Below are 23,278 nucleotides of genomic sequence, written 5' to 3'. Positions count from 1 at the left end.
CTCCTTCATCACACTGGCCTCCTGGCTGGTTCCTGAATGGGCATGCTCATGCCCACACTAGGACCTTTGCACTGCAGTGCCCTATTCTCCCGGAGAGCTGCATGTCCACACCCTGCCTTTGTTCAGTATCTGCTCAAAATCATCTTGTTAGGCCTTACCAGACAACCCCATAAAGAATAGGAACCCTGTGCTCCCTACCCCCATAACAGCCTTATGTTTCTTCATGGCAGTTCCAGCCACTGGAAAATGTATGAGTTTCATGTGAACAGCATTGTTGGTGGTGTTTATTATTATTTTTTAGTTTGTCATGTCTATGAAATGGAACATCATAGGCCATTAAGTCCTCATGAAGAACCTTTTGTTATTCTGTTTACTTATTTTGTAGGAAACTTAATTTCAAACAATGAATAACATATCCAAGATCATATAGGTAGCAAAGTGAATGGTGCTTGATTGAAACCCAGGTTAACCAGAATCATATATGTTCTCCTTGCCTCAAGTCTGCCTCTCCTTCCACCTTTCTTCTGCTGTTTGAGCGTCCTGCCTTCGTGCTTTTTTCTGGCTCTGCCTTTATTACACCTGGGCTCATCCTGACTTCACTCGCCAGCAGGGCTCTCCCCTCAGTGCTCCTTGGTCACCACCACTGCCTCTACCCTAGGGTAGGGCTCCTCAGTGCAGTGGTGTGTTCTTGGAGAACCTTGTGCCTGGCATTCTAGGGTTCAGGCCAGTGCCAGGGGACAGGCAGGCTGCCTTGGGTTCCTTCCTTCCAGGAAGAGAACAAGTATGATGTGGGTGTTAGGAATGGCCAGGCCCCTGCTGTGCATTTGGGGACACCTCTGGGAGCCACATCCTTCACTTTCTGCCCGTGGGGTCAGGCATACTGACAGCTGCAAAGAGGACCCCTTGACAAGGTCTCACCAGAGGGCGTTTTGATATCCTGTTCTTAGGGGTTATTTTTTGTATAAACATTTATTTTTGTGTTACCTGATGTTACATGATGGAATACCTTATGTGTAGTTTATAGACGATCTTCTTCACCCTACCTGAGATAATGTCAACGTTATAATCCCTGGAAAGGTGGGACAAGCTGAGAATATCTCCTTCTATAGAGAACACGATTGATGCCAGTTATGGGTACTTTGATTTTACTTTGTTCACTGGACAGATGCCTGTACGCCAAGCCTTTAACTTTCACGCTGTAAACGGCAAACCTGCAATTTCCTGTTCTCTGGCTTGTAGACAGGATGATGCTTGCTTGTGCTGTTTTCAGCTAGTTTTTTCAAAATGGCCACTATGTGAAGAAGCCACGGATGTGATTTCTTGAGTTAACACTTACTGCAGTCTCTGTGATGAGCACTTGATCACATTTTCCCTCATCCCTACCCTCTGCTCTGCTCTTTTTAGGGAAAGTACGGTGGCCAGACTTTAACCAGGAAGCTTATGTTGGAGGGACGATGGTCCGCTCCGGGCAGGACCCTTACGCCCGCAACAAGTTCAACCAAGTGGAGAGTGATAAGCTGCGAATGGACAGAGCCATCCCTGACACCCGGCATGACCAGTAAGTACCCCACCAGCTTCATTTGCTTTCACAGAAACCAGTATGTCGCTTTCACCTGTGGTGCCAGAACTTCCCCATTACTCTGGGAAATTGAATGTGTGTTGTAAAACTAGGAAAAATCCTGAGGTGTATGGCAATGGAACTTCACCCACAGTTAGTGGAAGGATGGTTCTAGATTCAGTTCTAGTTTTAGGTGCCCTGTGGCAGTGTGCGGAGGCTGTGGGTTTCTGGCCAGAGCTTGGAAGTCAGAAAGAGTTGTGTGACTGGCTTTAATTATATTTACTGATCACTTGTTATTTTTCTGATCCATTCACAAAAATGCAAAATCTGTCATTGTTCCCAACCTTGGAGGAAGAAAATCTAAATTCCTGCTTATTGGGACAGCTTCTATTGGAAATGCTCTAGAGATTAGAAAGGAGAAGTGAACTACCCAGCACAGTAGGTGTTAAATTGAGCAGAAACACAGAAGGGACGGATGCCACCTCTCCACATCCTATACTGCAGGAAAGGCTCTTGTCCACATCTTTCTTTGTATTTTTAGAGATAGGGTCTCACTCTGTCACCCAGGCTGGAATGCTGTGGCGCCATCATAGCTCACTGTAACCTCACTCTTGGCTCAAGCAGTCCTCCCATCTCAGCCTCCTAGGTAGCTAGGACTATGGGCATTTACCACCACACCCAGATAATATTTATTTTTTTATTTAAATATTTTATTTTATTTTATTTTCTGGTAGAGGTGAGGTCTTGCCATGTTGCTCAGGCTGGTCTTGAACTCCTAGTGTTAAGTGATCCTCCCACCTTAGCCTCCAAAAGTGCTGGAATTGTAAGCATGAGCCACTGATCTCCTGACCTCCTCCTCTTCTCTTCTCTCTTCTCTTCTCTTCTCTTCTCTTCTCTTCTCTTCTCTTCTCTTCTCTTCTCTTGTCTTTCTTTCTTTCTTTTTTTTGAGACAGAGTCTTTCTCTTTTGCCTAGGCTGGAATGCAGTGGTGTAATCTCAGCTCACTGCAGCCTCTGCCTCCCGGGTTCAAGCAATTCTTGAGGCTCAGCCTCCCAAGTATCTGGAATTATAGGCATCTGACACCACACCTGGCTAATTTTTGTATTTTTAGCAAAGACGGGGTTTCACCATGTTGGTCAGGCTGGTCTCAAACTCCTGACCTCAAGTGGTCTACCCACCTCAGCCTCCCAAAGTGCTAGCAGCCTCCCAAAGTGCTGGGATTACAGATGTGAGCCACCACTCCCACCCCTTTTTATTCTTTAGAGATCTTGAGGGTGGAGGGTACTTCGGGGTCTATAAAGCTCAGCTCAGGAGGTTGCTAGGCATTTTAAAAACAGTATTTGTCACCACTTATCAGGAAAGTGGTATTCGTAATCCTCCTTGTCATCCTATACTTGTAAGGTTTGCTGTTAAGAACCTTGATTGGGAGGCCATTCACATTGGAATTCTTAGTGAATTAGTCTTGTTTCAGATTATTAAAAAATAAGGAGCTGCATTTTGAAGGCAGCTGTTTTCCTGGGTGCTTGGTATATCTTCCTGCTTAGTTACCTTTAGAGTCATTCATTCATCAGTGAATGGAATATGGATTACACATCTACCATATGTCAGACTCTGTGCTCGGATCTTAGACTTTCAGCCAGAAAAATCTGGCCCCATTCCAACTGCTAGGGATGGCAGGTGCACCAGGAAGTGAGGTCGTGTAGCTCGGGGGGTTGGACAGTCTACTTTGCATGAATGCTTTTGAGGTACTCAGGAGGATGGGAGGGTCAGGACAGGTCCCAGGAGGAATGAACTGGTTGGGGACACCCAGGAAGAAGGAAGTGCAGAAGCCCTACCAGGAAAGCATGGGGCTTCCAGAGAGCCAGCAAGGGTCTAATTTCATGGGCAGGAGTTTGAGGGACTGATGAGGAGGCAGAGGTGGAGAGAGACAAACGGCCAGTGAAGCTATGTTCACACACACTGTATACAGTGAGACAGGGTTTTTCTCTTCTACTCTCAAGGAACTTTATGGACAGTGTAGATGCCAGTTAACTTCCAGGAGCTTCCTTTCTTAACAGTTTTCTTTGGGTTCTAGTCAGCTGTGTTCACCTATTCCGGCTCATATTTAAGAAATATGTAGCTTTACAGTTTTTTTAGGGCCAGGGAAAAGTGTTTATGTGTGTGTGTTTGTTAATATCCGATACATATGAGTATATCTAAATGTACATATCTTATATAATGTTAAGAATCTCATCATTTTCCTAACTCCACTCCAAAAGATTGTCTTTGATTAATGTTTCCTGTCATCCATTAATTTCTTTTCTAAAGCCAGCTCTACTCAGTCCTTATGCTGTCCTGGTTAAAGTCAGCTTGAATAACTGTTAAATACTGTATCTAAAATAAGGGGTGACAAGCTGGTGTCCAAGGACCTCCAGGGAGCCATGCGTGGACTTTGGGATGTTGTGAAAGCATTGAGGCCGAAGCTGTGTGCAAGATCGCAGGTGCATATGTAGGTGCATTTCTGGGGACAGGGTCCTTCACTTTTTTCAGAGGGTCCCAGGTGTGTACTTCCCCACGTCCAGCCCATCCCCAGGCTAACCAGGACAAGCAGCCCATGCCAGGTGCTTCTCCGGCCCCCACTGACACGATCCACACCACCCTTAAAGGTAGGCTTGAAGCTTATCTTCATAAACAGAGAGGAAACGGAGTGCCTAGAATGTTAATAACTTGCCCTGTGATTAAGAGGTACTGACTTAAGACCAGTAAGGGTCCGTATAGCTTTTAAGAAGGGCTTGGCCTAAACTCAGGGGAATAAAGTCTAGCAGAATCTAGTGCAAAAATCTTCCCTGATGACTTCAATCGACTGCTTGGCATGACATCTCCATGAGATGGTCTGAATTTCTTTTCACCATGTGGTTTAAGAGCTAGTTTCCCACCGAGATTTTATCTTTACATACTTATCCTGAGCTGAGAGAAGAATGGTCTTCTTTCTCATGGCTCATCAGCCTGTGGGCTGGCTTTCTCATCTGCCTCCCTTGCAAGTCCCTACAAAGTCCCCAAAACTATATGTACATATTTTTTTTCAAAGTTTTTGAAATATGAGTTTGTCCAAACAGATGTTTGAATATTCATCCCACAGTGTGGGATACATTTTAGGTGGGTTTAATTTTAGTTCCAGCCAGTGTGTCATGTTCATTTGCATGTGTTAAAGGGGCAGCTGGGATGCCTTCCACATTTGTTGGATTTGGGCTAAATTAAAGTCTATCCATAGTCAATTGGATGCCTAGAGCTGAGCCGATTTAATGTCTCAAAGTGTAAGCTCTAGAATTATCATTCTTGTTGAATGTCGGGTTAAGAAGATTGGGTTACCTCTTTGAATTTCTCTACCAATATATCTAATGGAGAGCTGTTACAGAATTTGACCTTTCTATATAAAATGTTTTTTGTCTCTGCAGTATCTCCCTTCGTGTTGATCTATAGAAATGCTTGCACAGTAGAATTCGGTCTTTAGTTGTGATAAATCTGAAAGCAGTACAGGTGGAGGGTACTTAAGAATGAGGTGTTTGGAGTCCCACAGACCTGAGTTGAAAATCTCAGACCCTCCAGTTCTTAATTCTGTGACCTTTATTATCTATAAGATGACATAACATTACTCCGTCTGTAACCTATGAAGATTAAGCAACACGTTTACATGGGCTGGTTGCTCCTCCCCTGAGTCACCTCAGTGAGGTATCCCTTGACCATCTTTCCTAGGAGTTCAGCCCCCTGACCGTCACTCCAGAATGTCCCGTCCCCCTTTCCTGCTTGATTTTTCTCCACAGTTCCCCTCACCACCTACGCACTGTGTATTTTACTTATTTTTTTCTTCATTCGTCTTTACTCCAAATAGTGAGTTATTATATCCAGGGTTGTTATTCAGACACCTCCAGGCACTCAGTAAATTCAATAAGTATTTGCTGAGTGAGTGAATTGTTTAGCAGAGTGCCTGGCATATACTGAGTACCCAATAAATCATGCAAGATATGAAGAATAATAAAAGAATACAGGAGAAGGAAAGGGGAATATTTAAGTATAAAGGTCATGTGAACTCAAGATGGGCCACAAATAACCTTATTGTGTTTGTGTTCTCTCAGGACTGGAAAACTGCCATTATAATCCATCCCTTATTACCCTCAAGAATAGATAGAAGGAATCAAGGCTTCAGAGCCTCCCATACAGACAAACAAAAAATTCTGGGCTATGCTTTATTTACCTTTCTAGATGTATAAAATATATTGTACCAAGAAGAAATTTACATGGAATCAGGAAGCATACAAAAGCCAGCTGTGAGTGAAATACTAAATACTATGTATAGGATATATTAGGCTCTCTTAGATATTAGAAAGATGATAGCCCATCTTATTTTTTTTTTCTTTTCTTTCTTCAGGGCCTCGCTCTGTCAACCCAGGCTGCAGTGGCACAATTTCGGCTCACTGTAGCCTTTCACTCTCGGGCTCAAGCGATTCTCCTGCCCCTGCCCCCTGAGTAGCTGGGACCATGGGTGCGCATCACGATGCTAGGCTAAGTTTTTATAGAGATAGGGTCTTACTGTGTTGCCCAGGCTGGTCTCAAACTCCTGGTCTCAAGTAGTTCTCCCGCCTTGGCCTCCCAAAGTGCTGAGATAGTAAGTGTGAGCCACCGCATTCAGCCCCATCCTAGTTTTGAAAGCATGATCTCTTTTATTTTATTTTTTTGTATTTTAAATTGGTATATCATAGTTACTATCTATCTTGGGGGTACATGTGAGATATTGATACCTATCTACAATGTGTAATGATCCAGTCAGGGTATTTGGGATATCCCTCACGTCTAACAGTGATCTCTGCATGGTTTCTCAATTTAAAAAAAAATAATCTTCTTGCTTGGAAATTTCAAATAAATTATCAAGACTTAAAAGCAAATTAAACCAATGGGAATTCTGAAGTTTCTTTTTTATAGTAAGTGTTTGTTTTCTCTCTCTCTCTCTCTGCATTGGGAAGCTGTTCTTACTGTCCAGGCAGAAGGTAATGGAAAGTAGCATTGGTGGTGGTGAGAAGTGGTCAGGTGGGCTATATTCTGAAGGTGGGGCCAACAGGATGTGCTAATGGACTGGACGGGGATATGGCTTGGAAGAGGGTGCCAAGGATTGTGGCTGGCACGAGGGAAGACTTGCAGTCTCCTCAGCTGAGATATGGGGAGGCTGTGAGTGGAGCAGGTGTGGGGAAATTTGGACATGTTAATGCCGCTCAGTGTAGGTGGACCTGTTTTGTAGGTGGTGGGATATGTGTCTGGTGTTCAGGAGGAAGGTCTTAGCGGGAATGTAAATTTGGAAATGTTCAGCGTATGGATGGTATTTAAAACCACGAGGCTGGGTGTTAAGCCCAAGGGAATGGATGCAGACAGAAGGGGCCCAAGGCCTGAGCCCTGGACGATTCCAACATTGAGATCTTTAGCTGTGAATCTGGAGCCAACGGCTGACACTTGAGGACAGTCTAACACTGTAGATTGCGTACTATTTTAGGCTGTGTTCCCGTGATCAGGAGATATAATTTCATGAAACGATGCAACTGTGAAGCTAAAAGGAGCCTCAGGGGAGTGTCTAATTCAGTGGTTCTCAGCCTCGAGCTGTGCCACCCACCCAGAGCGAAGATGGAAATGTGGGGGTGGAGGATCGGGGGTTGTTAGAATACCCGTGGGGTGCTCCTGGCATTTACCACCAGGGCCCAATGAAGCCACATGTTTCATATAGCCCAGGTTGGTCTGGCACATTGAAGAAACTGTCCTGCCCAAATGGCCACAGGGCTTCCTATCAAGCCCTCATTTACTTATTTCCCCCCATTAGTTAAAAAAAAAAAAAAAAATGCATGTTGGAGTTGCTTTTTTGTTTTTTTCTGTTACTGGTCTGAGTCGTACCTGCCTTCTCCATCAGCCAGTCCTCAAAGGCAGGGTAGAAAGCCATCACCTCCTGAGCTTTTGTAGCCCATACAGGCCCCATCAGAAGTCTCTGTCCCTCTGACTAGTAGTGCCGTGGAAGTATGAATGTGTTGTGGACTGAATTGTGCCCCCCTCAAGTTTCATATGTTGAAGTCCCAAACCCCAGAGTGACTGTATTTGGAGACAGGTCCTTTGCGGAGGTGATTAAGGTTACAGGAGATCCTAAAGGGTGGCGCCCTTATCCATCCCATCCTGATGCACCTGTCCTATGGGGCAGGTGTCCTTATAGGAAGAGGAAGATGGAGAGAGATCTTTTTCCCTACCATGTGAGCACACAGTAGAACGGGGCCACCTGCAAGCCAGGAAGAAGCTTCACCAGGAACCAGATCTGCTGGTACCTTGGCCTGAGCTTCCAGCCTGGAGAAGGCTCACACCTGTAATCCCAGCACTTTGGGAGGCCAAGGCCGGTGAATCGCTTGAGTCCAGGGGTTTGAGATCAGCCTGGGCAACACAGCGAAAACCCTCTCTACAAAAAAATACGAAAATCAGCTGGGCATAGTGGCTCACGCTTGTGGTCCCAGCTACTAGGGATACTGAAGCGGGAGGATGGCTTGAGCCCAGGAAGTTGAGCCTGCACTGCACTACAGCCTGGGTGGCAGAGCAAGACCTTGCCTCCAAAAAAGAAAAAAAGTCTATTATTTAAGGTCCCGTCTGTGGTATTGTCAGGCCAGACTGACTAATACAGAGTGGAAATGATACCTCTTGACCAGCAGGCCAGTGGGAGGGCCGGCCAGCCAGATCCTGAAATGACTTGGGTAACATGTGCTTCCATTTTCTCTTAAGCTCTTCTGAAGCACCGCCCCCCCCCCCGGTGTTATCTGGTTCGGAGGTTCCTGGGGTAACATACCCTTGATGCCTTCTTTAGAGTATGCTGTGCTTAGGAAGTGAGTGTCGTCAGGCTGGAGCGTTTCTGGGATCCAAACTCCTTTCCAGGAGGGTTTTGATTTTTTGCCTGGAAATGCACCTGATAAGAAAATAAAGTAGAAGAACCCAGAAAGTTTATGAAATCTCTTTCTCTCTGCTAGGGAAAACTCGGGACAGTTTACTTTGAAATTGTTTACATATGTAAAATGCAATAAATCTTTAGGGGGGGAACCCATTTTCTTTGTTCTCTTCTTTCCCCTGTCTACTAGACACCATTCCTTTTCACTTATTTCATTAAATTCTTTAAAAACGAGACCTGCCTGGTAAAGAAACAGGTTTCCAACGTTTAGTTATTAGAAAGCTTTTCTCTGCCTGGCCCCCACTACATTTCAAACGTGGGGTTTTGAAACCTTTTTGTGTCTCAAGCTGAAATACCACCGCCCGTACCATATCCCCACAAAGGAACCTTCTTTGAGACAAGTATGTCCAAGTTGTATATCTAATCGGTTTATCTTTAAGCCAAGAATATGTTGTTTTTACTCCAGTTACAGATGATAGTGTCTCAGCCTTTGTTTAGAAGAATCACTACAGAACTCTATTTTGACCACTTTTGAAATGTCTGCCTTTAACGCAGCCAAAACATAGGTCAGAGCTCCTAAGGGTGTGTTCTTTTATTTGGTTTTTAGGGGCATTTTAAGAGGGCAGACATTGAAGGCCTGGGTTGTGCTGTTTACTCTCACTAGAATGTCAGCGTTGATGTCAATTGTTTTAAGAGTGGTTAATCAGGATTAAGGATTGTGGGGAAAGAGAAAGTCCAAACTTCCCATTCTTATTCTGGAAGAACAAACATTGCTGAAGCCAAGAAAAGGTTTTCAGCATTAAGTCAGCCAGCTTGGAGGGAAGCTTTGGCTAAGGCAACTATTAGGGGACTCGGAGTTTTCTTTTTGGGGGGGGCAGAAGATCTAGGGGAATCCACACAGCTCCCCAGTGGAGTGATTAGAGATCCAGACGGGGCTGGAGTCTTGTCCTTTTGTTGTACTCAGCAGCTCGCGGTGTCTCCTCAACATGCGCCGCTGGCCTCCTGAGATTCTCGTGACGGAGCCGCTGCTCCATGGTGGAGCTGGCCCGAGCACCCACTCCTCCCACACTGATTTGCAGCCCAACTCCAACTCTGTATGCTGCACCACAGAGTCCTGGTGGAGGAGATGGGAGGCCACACGGGGTGTCACATGTGGGGACAGGCGCTTCTCTAGGCTTAGCTGTTCTGGCTTTGTTGGCATTTGTGGCCGTGGGGCTGGTGGAGTTTGGGTGTGGTGTAACAGCGAATCTTTAAAAGTCTGTTCAATAATCACAATAACAAAACAGTTCGTGAGCATTTTTTGTTGTCAAGGCCTGTGCTCAGCCTTTTGTGTGCATTAATTTTATTTAAGACTGGGCACAGTGGCTCACACCTGTCATTTCAGGTCTTTGAGAGGCTGAAGCAGGAGGATAGCTTGAGACCAACCTGGGCAATATACTGAGACCCCATCTTTAAAAAAAATAATTACTCTAGTGTGATGGTGTGCACCTGTACTCCCAGCTGCTTGGGAGGCTGAGATGGGAGGGTCACTGGAGCCCAGAAGTTTGTGGTTGCAGTGAGCTATGATCATGTTATTGCACTCCAGCCTGGGCAACAGAGTGAGACTCTTATCTCTAAAATAAAATTAAAATTTTATTTATTCTGTATCACACTCCTGTAAAGTGGGTAGGGATGCTATGCTTCTGATGATGTCATATACCAGTTCCCAGAAGGCTCGGAACTCAGACCCCACTTGCAGAAAGTAGAAGAGTTGCATGCAGGAGTCAGGTTCAGCGGGATGTAAGCCCAGTTTGCAGAGCAGAGGTCACCTTTCCCGTTTTTCACATTGTCAGTAGGAACACATTTAGGGAGAGGCAGGCAGCTGGGATATCCCAGGGCCTCATAAGGCACCACCTTGTATCTAGAGAGCCTTAGCCCCTGGGGATGTTACAGTTATTTAGCCATGAAGTTTTATCACTTGTCTGTGAGGCGGATGAGAGAGGTGAGCCGCTTGACTGAGCTCTAACAGGCCTCACTGGTGGAGGAATTGGAGTGCTCTATATCCCTGGCTCAGGGTTCTGTCTAATAGTTGTGGCCCCCTTACTGTCCACTCTTCCGAGGGTCTTTTATACTCCTGGCTTTTAGGCATGAGTCTTGGCATGCTTGGCATGAGGCCTGAATGCACCTAAAAAATTGAAGAGATCACTTTGGGAGGCCAAGGTGGGTGGATCATGAGGTCAGGAGGTTGAGACCATCCTGGCTAACACGATGAAACCCATCTCTACTAAAAATACAAAAAATTAGCCAGGGGTGGTGGCGGTCACCTGTAGTCCCAGCTACTTGGGAGGCTGAGGCAGGAGGATGGCACGAACCTGGGAGACAGAGCTTGCAGTGAGCCGAGATCGTGCCACTGCACTCCAGCCTGGGCAACAGAGCGAGACTCCATCTCAAAAAAAAAAAAAAAAAAAAAAAATAGGAAGAGATGGTTGTTGGTAACTTGCAGCCAAACAACCTCCTAAGGGAAGCTGGCCACACGTTGATGGGATCCTGAGAAGTGAAGAAGAAACGGGGTTGTTTTTCCTTTTCCAGTTTCAGATTCTCAAAGAAAATGTACTGCAAGAGTGCATTCTCTTTCTGTTCCCTTGGAACATTGCTGATGCTGTTCAGGAAGTGAGACTTCTACTTGTGTGTTCAGTCGGTGTGACATCTCTGCCTGTCAGTGTGACATCTCTGCCTGCTGTTGGAAGGGTGCTGGCAGGCTCAGTGAGAAATATGAGATGTGGGGAGTGGAAAGTGGCCAGCAATAATGGCTCCTTGCTTAACAGGTCCGCCACCAACTCATTCCAGGTTCTAACTTGCATCTGATGTGCACAGTTCACACCAAAGCTATGTCGTTATTCATCAGCAGGCTCGTTTATGTTTTGTTTTTCTGTGTCTTTATAAAACCAACTTCTGGTTTCAACCACAGATCATTCTTTTTCTTCCCTTTATATGTTTCCTCCTTTTTTTTTTTTTTTTTTTTTTTTTTTTTTTTTTTTTTTTTTTTTTTTTTTTTGACTATTTCAGGCCTTATCTCCATCTGAATTAAAGAATGCATTGAGACTGGTATAAGTAGACTATTGATTTGACTGTAGAGATTTCGTTTGTGTCAATGTTGGCATCTCTGAAGGGCCCGTTTCAAGTCTCCTTTTCAAAGATCATTAGCAAATGTATTCTCAAAGCTTAACACCTGAGTGCCTGCTCACCTGTGTGGCTCAGTTTCCCCATCTGTAACTCTGGGTTATGGTTTGGGCAGAAGCATGATGATGCTAAATGAGTTGTGTAATTTGCTTTCTTTATTCTTTAGTCCTTTCTTTCTGCCACCATCCTGGGAATGCAGTGATGACCATGAGGATCATCTTTGTTGTCAAGAAACTGTAGTCTAGCAGGAGAGGCAGACAAGGAAACAGACAATTATGTAGCCTAGTAAGGATAACCTAACCACCTCTGGACCATTTACAATAGGGCTCTATTCTTTCTATTTTAGACCTGTTGGTGAGTTTCTGTTATTTTCTTAGTAGACTGGCCCTTTTATCATTATGAAATGCACTTCTTATCAGTGGTAATGCTGCTTGTCTTACAGTATCAGTATAGCTGCACCATCTTTCTTTGGTTTCATGTTTTTGCATGGTATATATTTTCCCATGCTTTCACTTTCAAACTTTTTAGGTCCTTATGTTTAAGGTGCATCTTCTGTAAGTAGCCTATAGTTGGATTTTGGACTTTAATCTGCTCTAACAATCTTTGTCTGTTATTTGGTGTATTTAGTTCTTTTACATTTAATGTTAAGTACTAGTTTATTGGGGTTTAACACCAACATCTCACTGGTTGTGTTCTATTAGTTCCACCTGCTTTGTGGTTCTTTTTCCCTTTCATCTTCCTTCTACATTAAGTATTTTCTTCTCTATTCATTTGCTAAATTCTTGACTAGCAAGTCCACATGTAGAACCTAATGTAAATGAATAATTTTATTACTTCTTAGACAATGCACAGACCTTATAATTATTTACCTCCCACTTAACCTTCAGCCCTTTGTGCTCTTGTTGTCATTCAGCTTAATTCTCTCTTTATAAACTCTACAGGATATCTTCTATTGTTTTATGCAGTAAATATCCTTTTGATTTATTCACATATTTATATTCCCATTGCTCCTCGTTTCTTATATTTCTATTTTTCTACCTAAGACCATTTTCCTTCTGTATTTCATTAGTATTTATCTTAGTACCAGTTTGCTGGCAATGAATTCTATCCTTTTGTTTGTCTGAAAACATCTTCACTTTACTTTTTTTAGAGACGGAGTCTCGCTCATGTTGCCCAGGCTGTAGTGCATTGGTGCAATCTAAGCTCACTGCAACCTCCGCCTCCCCAGTTCAAGTGATTCTCCTGCCTCAGCCTCCCAAGTAGCTGGGATTACAGGCACCCACCACCATGACTGGCTAATTTTGTATTTTTAGTAGGGATAGGCTTCACCATGTTGGTCAGGCCGGTCTTGAACTCCTGACCTCAAGCCATCTGCCCACCCCAGCCTCCCAAAGTGCTGGGATTACAGGCGTGAGCCACCACCCCCGGCTTACTTTTGTTTGCGAAGTCTTTTCACTGACTGCAGAATTCTGGGTTGACGGTGACTGTCAGCACCTTTACATTGTCTTTCAGTTGTCTTCTGTTTTTTGTTGTTTCTGGTGAAATGTACTTTTAGTCTTCTTGTTCTCTTTGAAGACATTTTGACTTTTCCTTCCAGCTACCTTTTCAGATATTTCTTTTTTTCAGCAATTTTGCCATAATGTGCCTAGAAGTTGTTTTCCTTGTGCTGAACCTGTTTGGGATTTGTGGAATTGCTTGACTCTTGAGCTTCATGCCTTGTCAGTTTTGCCATGTTGCAGTTCTGTCTCCTCTTCCTCTGAAACCCTCATTTCATCTTTGTTAGATATTTCTATATTTCTTCTGTCCCTCACAAGCTCTTTTCTGTACCTTTTATTCTTTTTGATTCCCTGTGTCTCAGTCTGGATATATTTCTATTGGTCTGCTTCCTGTTCATTGATCCTTTCCTCTGCTCTGTCTAGTCTGCTTTTAAATTCACTGCTGAATTCTTCATTTCAGTGATTGTGTTTCGTTGTGTATGAATAAATACAAAGATATTTCAGGGCTCTCACTGACTTTTTCCTCCAAAGAGGATTTAGTTTTGTTCTCCGGCAAGCAGTTAAAATAGGGCAGGTCACCTTAATCAAGTCTGGAATTGAGCTGGTATAAAGCTGGAGTTTGGTCTTTTATGAGAGAGCTGGTGAGTTTCCAGTTCTCTTTTGCCACTAGGAAGTAGCCCTACGTGATTCGACCTGGAAGTCTGGGCTATTTATCAGAGCCCAGTTTCCTCAGCAAGCCCTGAAGTCCATTTGTGGCCTCCACAGCCCCATGGCACCTCCAGAAGCTTTCACTTGACTCTGCACCTACAAGACCATCGCTTGTGCTCAGCCAGGCTCTGTCGGCCGTTTGGCTCCATGCTGTATGAGGGGAGGAGGACCAGAGAATGTTGACCTTCCTCTCTAGGTGCCTCTCCTTTCTGGAAACCTGACCTCACAGCACTTGGCTGCTTTGCTAGCTCTCCAGTGCCTTCAAATAGATCCTTCAGTGTATTTCATCCACCATTTCTGGTTGCTTCTAGTGAGTAGGTTGGTCTACAGCAAGGAACTTTAACTGTCACTAAAAGCAGGAAGAACACCTGGGTGTTTTATTTGGAATTCAAATCCACTCCGAATTTGGCAGTTGATAAATTTTGCCCTGAGCAGTCATGTCTATCTCGAAGGAGAGTAAATAGAAATATAGGCTTGAAGTTGGGATGTGTTGCTTTTATTAATAGCTCAGCCAGCTATTAGCTCCCAGACTGAAGTTAAAATAATCTCTCTGTAAACCCTGGGTTTCTTATCTGTAAAACAACAATTATGCCTGCCTGGCCTGTCTTACAGCATTTGTATTAGACTCAGATGTACACATAAACTACGTACATCACACAAATACAGGACATTAGTATAGTGACTAGTGGCTTGTATATATATCAGCTTTGAGTAAAGAATGAACTGTTACTTTGTTACGCTTTGCTCTCAAAATGTGTGACATGCCTGGCAGACTTTCCGCTTCCAGTATGTGAATGCCTCTGTCACATTGAGATGGTATTGTATTGTTTTATCATAGAACCAAAAACAGTTGTGGAAATCGCTGTGAAGCAGTGATCCTACCTATTTCAGAAAGAAATTAGACCAGGAAAAATGGAGTCAACAGAGTTTTGCTTGATAAACGAGATCAATCTTTGGGTCCTAACAAACTGTCCTACTTCAACGATCCATTTAAAACCCATCACTTCGCCCCCCCGTCGTGGAACCACGAAATTGCAAGAACAACTTTCTTTTTCACTGGAAGGGTTTTGTATATTTTAGGAAACAGTCCAAATACTATAGAATTTATTTTAACTTTTTTTTTTTTTGTCATTTAGGCTATACATTTCACTTGAATATGGTTTCAGAGATTACCTGTGACGTTTCTAATGAACTTAAAAGAAGCAGCATTGGCAGTTTATGGTACATTCATTATTAAGCCAAAACACCTATCTGTTCACTGGTGTTACTGACAATTCACGTATACTTTGGAGTTGTTTATTTATGTAGATGGGGTCTGACCCCATTGCGCAAGCTGGAGTACAGAGGTGTGATCATAGCTCGCTGTAACAAACTCGTGGGCTCAAGCCATCGCCCTGAGTAGCTAAGACTACAGGTATGCGCCACTGTACCTAGCTAATTTAAAAAATTGTTTAGTAGAGACGGGGTATTGCTACGTTGCCAGCCCTGGCCTCAAACCCCTGACCTCAAGCGATCCTCTTGTCTTTACCTCCCAAAGTGGTGGGATTACAGGCGTGAGCCACCATGCCCGGCCTGCACTCTGGAGTTGTTAAATGTTAGTGGTGTATCCCATGAGGCCCGTAATCCCCACTGCCATCTGTAAAATTTAAAGTTCAGACTTTTATAGTAACGACTCTCTTAACTGTATTGAATGAGTCATGATTTTCTTCATATGACAATAATGTGAGAAAATCCACACCTCTTTGGAAATTCACGTTATTTAAAAAAGGGAATATCCCAATAGGAATATTGTACTTGGATTTAAAGTTTTATATTCACTGAAAATTTCTTTTTATTCTTGGATTTATGCATTTATTTAGCAAAGATTTGAGTGCTAACTGCATGACAGGTGTTTTTCTGGTCACTGGGGAAACAGCTGTGAACAAAACATTAAAAAAACAACAACTCTGCCATCATAGAGCTCATATTAAGAGGACGGGGGAGAAAACAATAAAATAAATCATTAATTATGTGGTTTTTAAAAGCATGTTAAATACACAAGAGAAAAAAAATAAGCAGCGGAGGTTAGGAGTGTGGAAGAGTCAAGGGTTTTAGTATTAAACAGGTGATCAGGGAAGGTCTCATTGACTGAAAGGTGTTTAGGCAAAGACCTGAGGGAAGGGACGAGGGAGTGTCCATTTGAATAACTGGGAAGAGAGTTCTCATCAGAGGAGGTGGCAAGGGCAAAGTCCCCAAAGAGGTAGTGTGCCAGGCCTATCCAAAGGACAGCAGGAAGCCAGAGTCACTAGGCAGGAGGCCATGAGGAAGAGTAGAAGGAGGTGAGGTCTGAGAGGAGTCAAGGCGCCAAGCCCTGGGAGCCTGGAGGCGCGTGGTAAGGGCATTGGCTTTGTCTTCGTCATAGTCCATTTTGTGCTGCTATAACAGAATACCTGAGACTGGGTAACTGACAAAGAACGGAAGTTTATTTCTTACAGTGTGGAGGCTGGGAAGTCCAAGATCATTAAGCCGGCAGGCTCACATTGTCTGGTGAGAATCTGGTTTCTGCTTTCAAGATGGCACCAAGAACAGTGGATCTTCCAGAGGGGACAAAGGCTGTGTCCTCACATGGCAGAAGGCAGAAAGGCAAAAAAGGGACAAACTCCCTTCATTAAGCCCTTTTAAAGGGCCTTCATTCCTTTCGCAAAGAGAGAAGCCTTCATTATCTCATCACCTCTTAAAGGTTCTATCACCACTACATTGGCTGTTAAGTTGCAACACCTGAGTTTTGGAAGAGACTCATTCAAATCATAGCAGCCATTGAGTGAGATGGAAGCCATTGTAGGTTTGGGAGCAGAGGAACAGCATGACCTGAATTAGGCCTCTAAAGGGTCAGTCTTTTAAAAGGTTGCTGTGATAAGACCAGGTTTATTGGGGGTGGGGTGGGAAATGCAAGGCCGGAAGCAGAGAAACCTATTGCCATGATCCAGCCAAGATGACAGTGGCTAAGAACAGGGGACTAGCAATGGAGGTGGTGAGAGGTGGTTGGATTCTGGATGCCTTTGGAAGGTAGAGATGACAAGATATGCTGAATGGGATGTGGAGTGTGAAGAAGAGAGGGGTGAAGGATGCCACTGAGTTTCTTGACCAAGCAACTTGAAGAATGGACTTGTCCTTTGCTGAGCAGGGAGCAGTACAACCTCCTGGTTAAGGTGTGGATGCTGGCACCAGGTCTGCCATGTTGGAATCCCAGTTATCCCTTTAGCAGCTGCACAATCTTGGCATGTCACTTAGCTCCTTCATGGCCTAGTTTCCTCAGATATAGGTTAAGGTGATGATAAACTCATCTCATGAGCTGCTGTGAGGACTAAGTGGGTTAACACCTGTAAGTGACTTAGCACAGTGGCTGGCACATAATCAGTACTAAATGAATAGCTGCTATTCAGGAAGCATTGCTGGAAAGGTGAGGAGGGAAGTTTTCATCCAAGTGGAACTGTCAAATAGGTGGATGAAGACACACAAAAATCCGGAATTCAGGGGGCAAGCCTGGGTAGAAGTTACACAATTGAGATTGTCAACATTTATGGATGGTTTTAAAATCATTTTGTTATCTATCCCTGAATGTGTATTTTTAAATGTGGAGGTATTTCTGGTTACCAAAATAGGCTTAAAGCAAGGGTCCCCAACCCCTAAACCGTGGACCAGTAGCAACACATGGCCTGTTAGGTACTGGGCCACACGCCAGGACGTGAGCAGGGGATGAGTGAGCATTACCGCCTGAGCTCCACCTCCTGTCAGATCAGCATGGGTGTTAGATTCTCATAGGAGCACGAACCCTATTGTGAACTGTACATGCAAGGGATCTAGGTTGTGGGCTCCTTATGAGAATCTAATGCCTGATGATCTGAGGTGGAACAGTTTTATCCCAAACCATCTCCCCGCTCCACCATCTGTAGAAAAAATTGTCTTCCATGAAACTGTTCCATGGTGCCAAAAAAGTTGGGGACCGCTGGCTTAAGGGACACTGGGTTTATTATCTGTTGCCTCTTCTTTATGATGATGATTGAATTTCCTCTGGCATCTTTGCCATGTCCCTTTAAACCAAGTCTTTTTTATTCTTGGTAATTCTTTAAGTGCAAAGGCCGAGGCACTTGTTCTTGATATTCACATGTAAGTGCATCCTGTTGAAGTTGGAAAATTCCCTGTATGTTGCTATAGGCTAGAATAAAGCAATGCCCTGGTTGCCTAATGCTGCTTGGCCAACATGTACTGGCGCGTGGGACCATGAGCTGCCCAAGTGGCCTTGGTGGCTTTCTGTTCTGGCATCCCTCTCAAATTAACCCTTTCCTCTCATTGCCACTCTTGGTCCAGTCCCTTGTCCTCCCTTCTGAGTCACTGGACCTGCTTCCTCAGGTCTCTCACTACCTCCCCCAGGCCTGTATTCTGTATGCCCCTCCCACACAAGAACTAACCTATGGTGAGGGCACTTGGATCCTTCTCCTGGGCCCTGCATAGATGGCCTGCAGTAGCCAGTCCGGCCTTCCCCACCCACTTACCTTTCTTGAGACTTCTGATGTGGATGCATTCCAGATGTGGGGGCATTCTTTGCAAAGCATTTGTTCATTCGTGTTATTCTCCACTGCCCTTCTAAATCTTTCTAAATGGGTAGGTCCCTTAAAACACAGTTCACCTAGATTCTTCCAAAGAACCGCTTCTGACTGGCCCCATGCCATAGGATTGCTACCCTCACTTGAGACCTTGCCACCCCCAACCAGAGTCTCTGTGCCTGGGCTTTCTTGTTTTACTGCTGTGCATGATTTCTCCAGGTATTGCATAAGCTACTTTGGGACAGAGACTATCTGTAATTAGACAGTTTTCTAATTCCTCACTTAAATTCTTAGGGAATTCAGATTTTTTTAAAAAATACGGACGGTGCCGGGCGCGGTGGCTCAAGCCTGTAATCCCAGCACTTTGGGAGGCCGAGACGGGTGGATCACGAGGTCAGGAGATCGAGACCATCCTGGCTAACACTGTGAAACCTCGTCTCTACTAAAAAATACAAAAAACTAGCCAGGCGAGGTGGCGGGCGCCTGTAGTCCCAGCTACGGGAGGCTGAGGCAGGAGAATGGCGTAAACCCAGGAGGCGGAGCTTGCAGTGAGCTGAGATCCGGCCACTGCACTCCAGCCCGGGCGACAGAGCGAGACTCCGTCTCAAAAAAAAAAAAAAAAAAAAAAACAGACGGGTATTAATGATATATGCACAATTTGTGAAATAATGTTTTTAATCTTCAGACAGTACCTTGTAATCACACACACTAATATTTTTGCAGCAAAACATGAATATGCATACCAAGTGGGATAAATCAGGAGAACAGACATCAGGTTAGGTTTTACTACCGCATAATTCAGATCACAGCAGGCTTTGTCACCAAATAGGATACAGATTTTTTCCAGGATTTTTTTTTTTAATGTTGGAATCACAGATTAGGAATTATGGACCCTCGCTAGGTAAATAAAGAAGAGTACCATTGATTCTGCTGCCACATGATAAACAGCCAGTCCTGGAGGGACCAGAGCCTACTTTTGGGTTCCTATGCTATAGAGAGGGGGACAAGGCATAAAGGGAGTCGAAACTCCAGGGATGGTCTTCAGCTTGATCTCCTGCAAGGGCCTCTGGTGCACAGGTTGCCCTTGAGATTGGTTAGCACCCAGCGCAGCTCATGGTAGACTTTGCCGCTCACTCACTGTCCCCACATGTTGACTGGGCTGAACTAGATCTCTCTTGGTAGCTGCTTTTATGGAATCACTCAGTTAACCCAGTTGACTGTAGAATCCTATCTGCAAAGAGGCACCCCCTGGAGGCCAGTGCATGGTGGTGCCGTCAAACGAAGGCACTTCTGTTAGGGTTGGTCCATTCTTGGGCTTGATAAGGAAATCATGGTAAGATATGACGGTGATGGTAATGATCTGCCTTCTATTGTTGACAAACCTTATATTGGCCAAATATTAGCTAAAATCTCTGAATTGGTCTCTGTTTCACCTAGATACCAATGGTCTACGCAGTGGGCTGTTAGCAGCCTTGTATCACGAACTCCCCAAGTTCTTCTTTCTTTAAATACACCGAATTGCTCAAAACTGGTTTTTTCTTTAAAGAAAAAGCTTTTTAAAAGTAGATACGTGTTTGTTGCACACAGAAAAAAAAATCTGAAAGCTTCACATTGTCTCCTCTCTTGTGAATGTCCTTCCTAATTTGCATCATACCCTCTGATGTTCGATGTATGTCATTTTATATAAATACAATGAATAAAATGACACTGTATTTGCTCTTTGCCTGCCTGCTTTTTTTCATTCAGTAAAACGTAGGAAATATTTTCTAGGACTGTTAAATATATAACTTCCCTTTTAAAAAACCATATATCCCATTTGATGTTTATTTAGCTAGCCCTCTGTTAATGGGCTGCTAGATTCTTTTCCTTTTTAATGCTAATAGTGTTGGGATGAGTATTTTTGAATAACCTCTTCGCTCTCTCATTTAAAAGGAAATGATATTTGAGATGACAGTGTGTTATTTGGTTCTGAAAATGTACCAGAATTTACTCAATTTATTGCTGAGTTTGGCTACTTTATTAGACTCTTAGCCTTTTTTTTTTTAGTTTTATTCATTTACTTTTTTACTTTATTTTAGGTTTTGAATGAAGATTCATAGCTGAAAGTATCTGTGGCCGGCCAGCCTGCCTGCCTTCTTTTCCTCCTTCCCTCCTGTCTTCCTTCCTTCATCTAGCTTTGGTTTCAACATTATGTTAACTTTGTAAAATGAATTTAGAACAAATTCCTAAATTTCTTCAGATGCTTCAGAAAAACTGATTTGCAAAGGAGTTATTTGTTTCTTGGAGTTCACCTTTCAAAGTCATCTAAACTTAGAGCTATTTTTATTTTAATTACAGTAATCCTTTGAAAACCTTTTAAAATTCTTCCATAAATATTGACATACGTTAAGTTTTTCTGTGTTTTACTCGAATTAATTTGATTTATATCTTCCCAAAAGAATAAATTTCCCTTGGATTTTCAAATGTATTGGCATAGTGTTATATGTATGTGCACTTAAATCTTTATTAATTATAAACTTTTCCCTTTTTTCTTCTTTAAAAATGCCAGTGATGTGTCTCTGGTTTCTCCTCCTTACTTCTTTCTTCTTTTTATCCTTGACATCCAAGTGCTGGGACATTATATACATTCCACTGCTTTTCTCTGTAATGCATTCATGTCTGCCTGTTCCCTCTGCTTTCCTCTGCACTCCCCTTGCCCCGTGAGAGTTGAATGTTGAATGTTTACTTTATGTCTCCTTCGTTGGTTTCTGAGTGGTTTCTTTGGCTGAGTCTCACACAATACGAAATACAGTGTGATAATTTTGGTTATTTTAAACCTACTTGTAAATGACCACTATTATTGTTTCTCACCACTCTGGAATTCTATTTTTGGTTTCTTTTTTGATACATTACTTATTTAGGAAAGAGTTTCAAAATGGTAAGAAACTGGTTTTTTTTTTTTTCTTTTATCTTTTTAAACTTAGGTCATTGGGGATTTTTTCCCCCTCACTTTATTGCTGTGGAGTCAGACGTTACAACTTTGTGATGTTACTATTTTGCATATATGGAGGGTTTTACTTTGGGCATGAGATGTAGCTACCTTTAATTGAGATTTTTGTTCCAGGTGCTATACTAAGCAATTTCCATGGGTTACTCATTTAATTCTCACAACAACCCTATGAGGTGTAGGTACTGTTGTTATTGTGACTAAGATTTGATAGTTAGAGAAACAGAACTTGCCGCATTAAGCAGGCAGTGGTAAGGTCTAAACAACAGCCTGCACCTAGAGGCTACAGTCTTCTCATTTCTGTGAATATTTGATGGGTATTTTTTTAAAGGCTAGTAACATCTATACTCGTTTCAAAGTTCAAATGTACATGTTCAACCAACCTGATTGATTACATTCAAAACCTTTATTATTGACAAAAGTGTTTGAAACTCACATTACAGTGCTAGAAGTTTCTGCTTATTTCTAAGCATGAGGGGCTTAGAAGGTGTATATGCATGGATTATACCCTTATCGACATAAAATTACCCCATTTTATTTTATTTTTATTTTTTATTTGTTTAATAGAGATGGGCTCTCACCGTGTTGCCCAGGCAGTCCTTGAACAAGTTGTCCTTTTTTGCCATACATTTTACTTTGCATGTTAATCTCCTACTTTATTTCACTTATTCTTGATATGTTTTTGTATTTTATTGATTTTCTTTCTTTTTTTTTGGATACCATTTTGTCTTAGGTTTATCGTTTATCTTTTGTAACAGCATATATTTTGATTTTTAAGCCAACCTGATGGTCTAAAGTTTAATAGACTCTTAGCCTTTTTTTTTTTTAATTTTATTCATTTACTTTTTTGGAGACGGAGTCTTACTCTGTTACCCAGGCTGGAGTACAGTAGTGTGATCTTGGCTCACTGCAGCCTCCGCCTCCCAGGTTCAAGTGATTCTCCTGCCTCAGCCTCCTGAGTAGCTGGGATTACAGGCACATGCCATCACACCGGCAAATTTTTGTATTTTTAATAGAGCCAGGGTTTCACCATATTGGCCAGGCTGGTCTTGAACTTCTGACCGCAGGTGATCCACCTGCCTTGGCTTCCCACAGGGCTGGGATTACAGGCATGAGCCACCACTCCCGCCTCGTAGCCATTTTTATCTTTGGTCTGTCATCTAATTTTTAATGTCATTTCATTTTCTCTTGCTTTTCCATCATGTTTCTTGTACAGACAATATATTTTGTTTCACTTCGTTGTTCTTGTATTCTGTTGTTTGCTTGAGCCTTTTTTTTTATTACCTGAGAATAACTTTCCATTCCCTTCATAAGAATCATAAGTTCATAATGCATATAATTCTTCTTGTGTCTTTTTTTTTCTTTAAAACTCTGTATGTGTTGTTTCATTGTGACTGGTTTAGTGTTGCCAAGAAGCAGGAAGCCATTCTGATTTTTTTCCATTTATTATGTTGTATCAGTTAGGATACTGTAGCAAAACAGACGTTAAATTATTTAACAAAATACCTGGAGAGGCCATCTAAGTCGGCTTCCCCTCGCCTGGGAGCTCTTTCTGACCTTCCTCAGCACCATCTTCAGCATTTGGGTTTTTCAGCTGCATCCTTTTTGCCTTACGTGGTTGCAGGAAGGCCACCATAGCTCCACGCACGTGATTGCTTTCAAGGCGGGAAGCCGGGGGCCAGAAATGGGCTTTTCTTGAGTGTCTCTCTGCTCTTAACAGCAACCTAAATGTCTCCCAGAAATCCCTTCTAGCACTTTCTATTATAATTCAGGGGCCAGAACTACGTCATGGCTATTTGTGACTGTGAAAGAGGCTGGTGACATGAGTTTGTCTTAGGCCAATCGAGGCTCGCCC

The 23,278-nt window shown here is 43.2% G+C and overlaps 1 protein-coding gene across 1 annotated transcript in view; it reads left to right on the top strand.

Annotated features, from left to right (window-relative positions):
- The window catches only part of GALNT2 (polypeptide N-acetylgalactosaminyltransferase 2), a 104,524-nt gene that overhangs the window by 21,669 nt on the left and 59,577 nt on the right, over positions 1–23,278 (top strand). The window contains exon 2 of the mRNA XM_017885590.1: positions 1,405–1,558. Within this exon, the coding sequence (XP_017741079.1) occupies positions 1,405–1,558 (154 nt within the window). The remainder of the gene's footprint in view (positions 1–1,404; positions 1,559–23,278) is intronic.

This window comes from Rhinopithecus bieti, unplaced genomic scaffold, assembly GCF_001698545.2.
Source record: "Rhinopithecus bieti isolate Rb0 unplaced genomic scaffold, ASM169854v2 scaffold_14839, whole genome shotgun sequence".
Classification (NCBI taxonomy): domain Eukaryota; kingdom Metazoa; phylum Chordata; class Mammalia; order Primates; family Cercopithecidae; genus Rhinopithecus; species Rhinopithecus bieti.
This window is presented reverse-complemented; position numbering and strand designations above follow the sequence as displayed.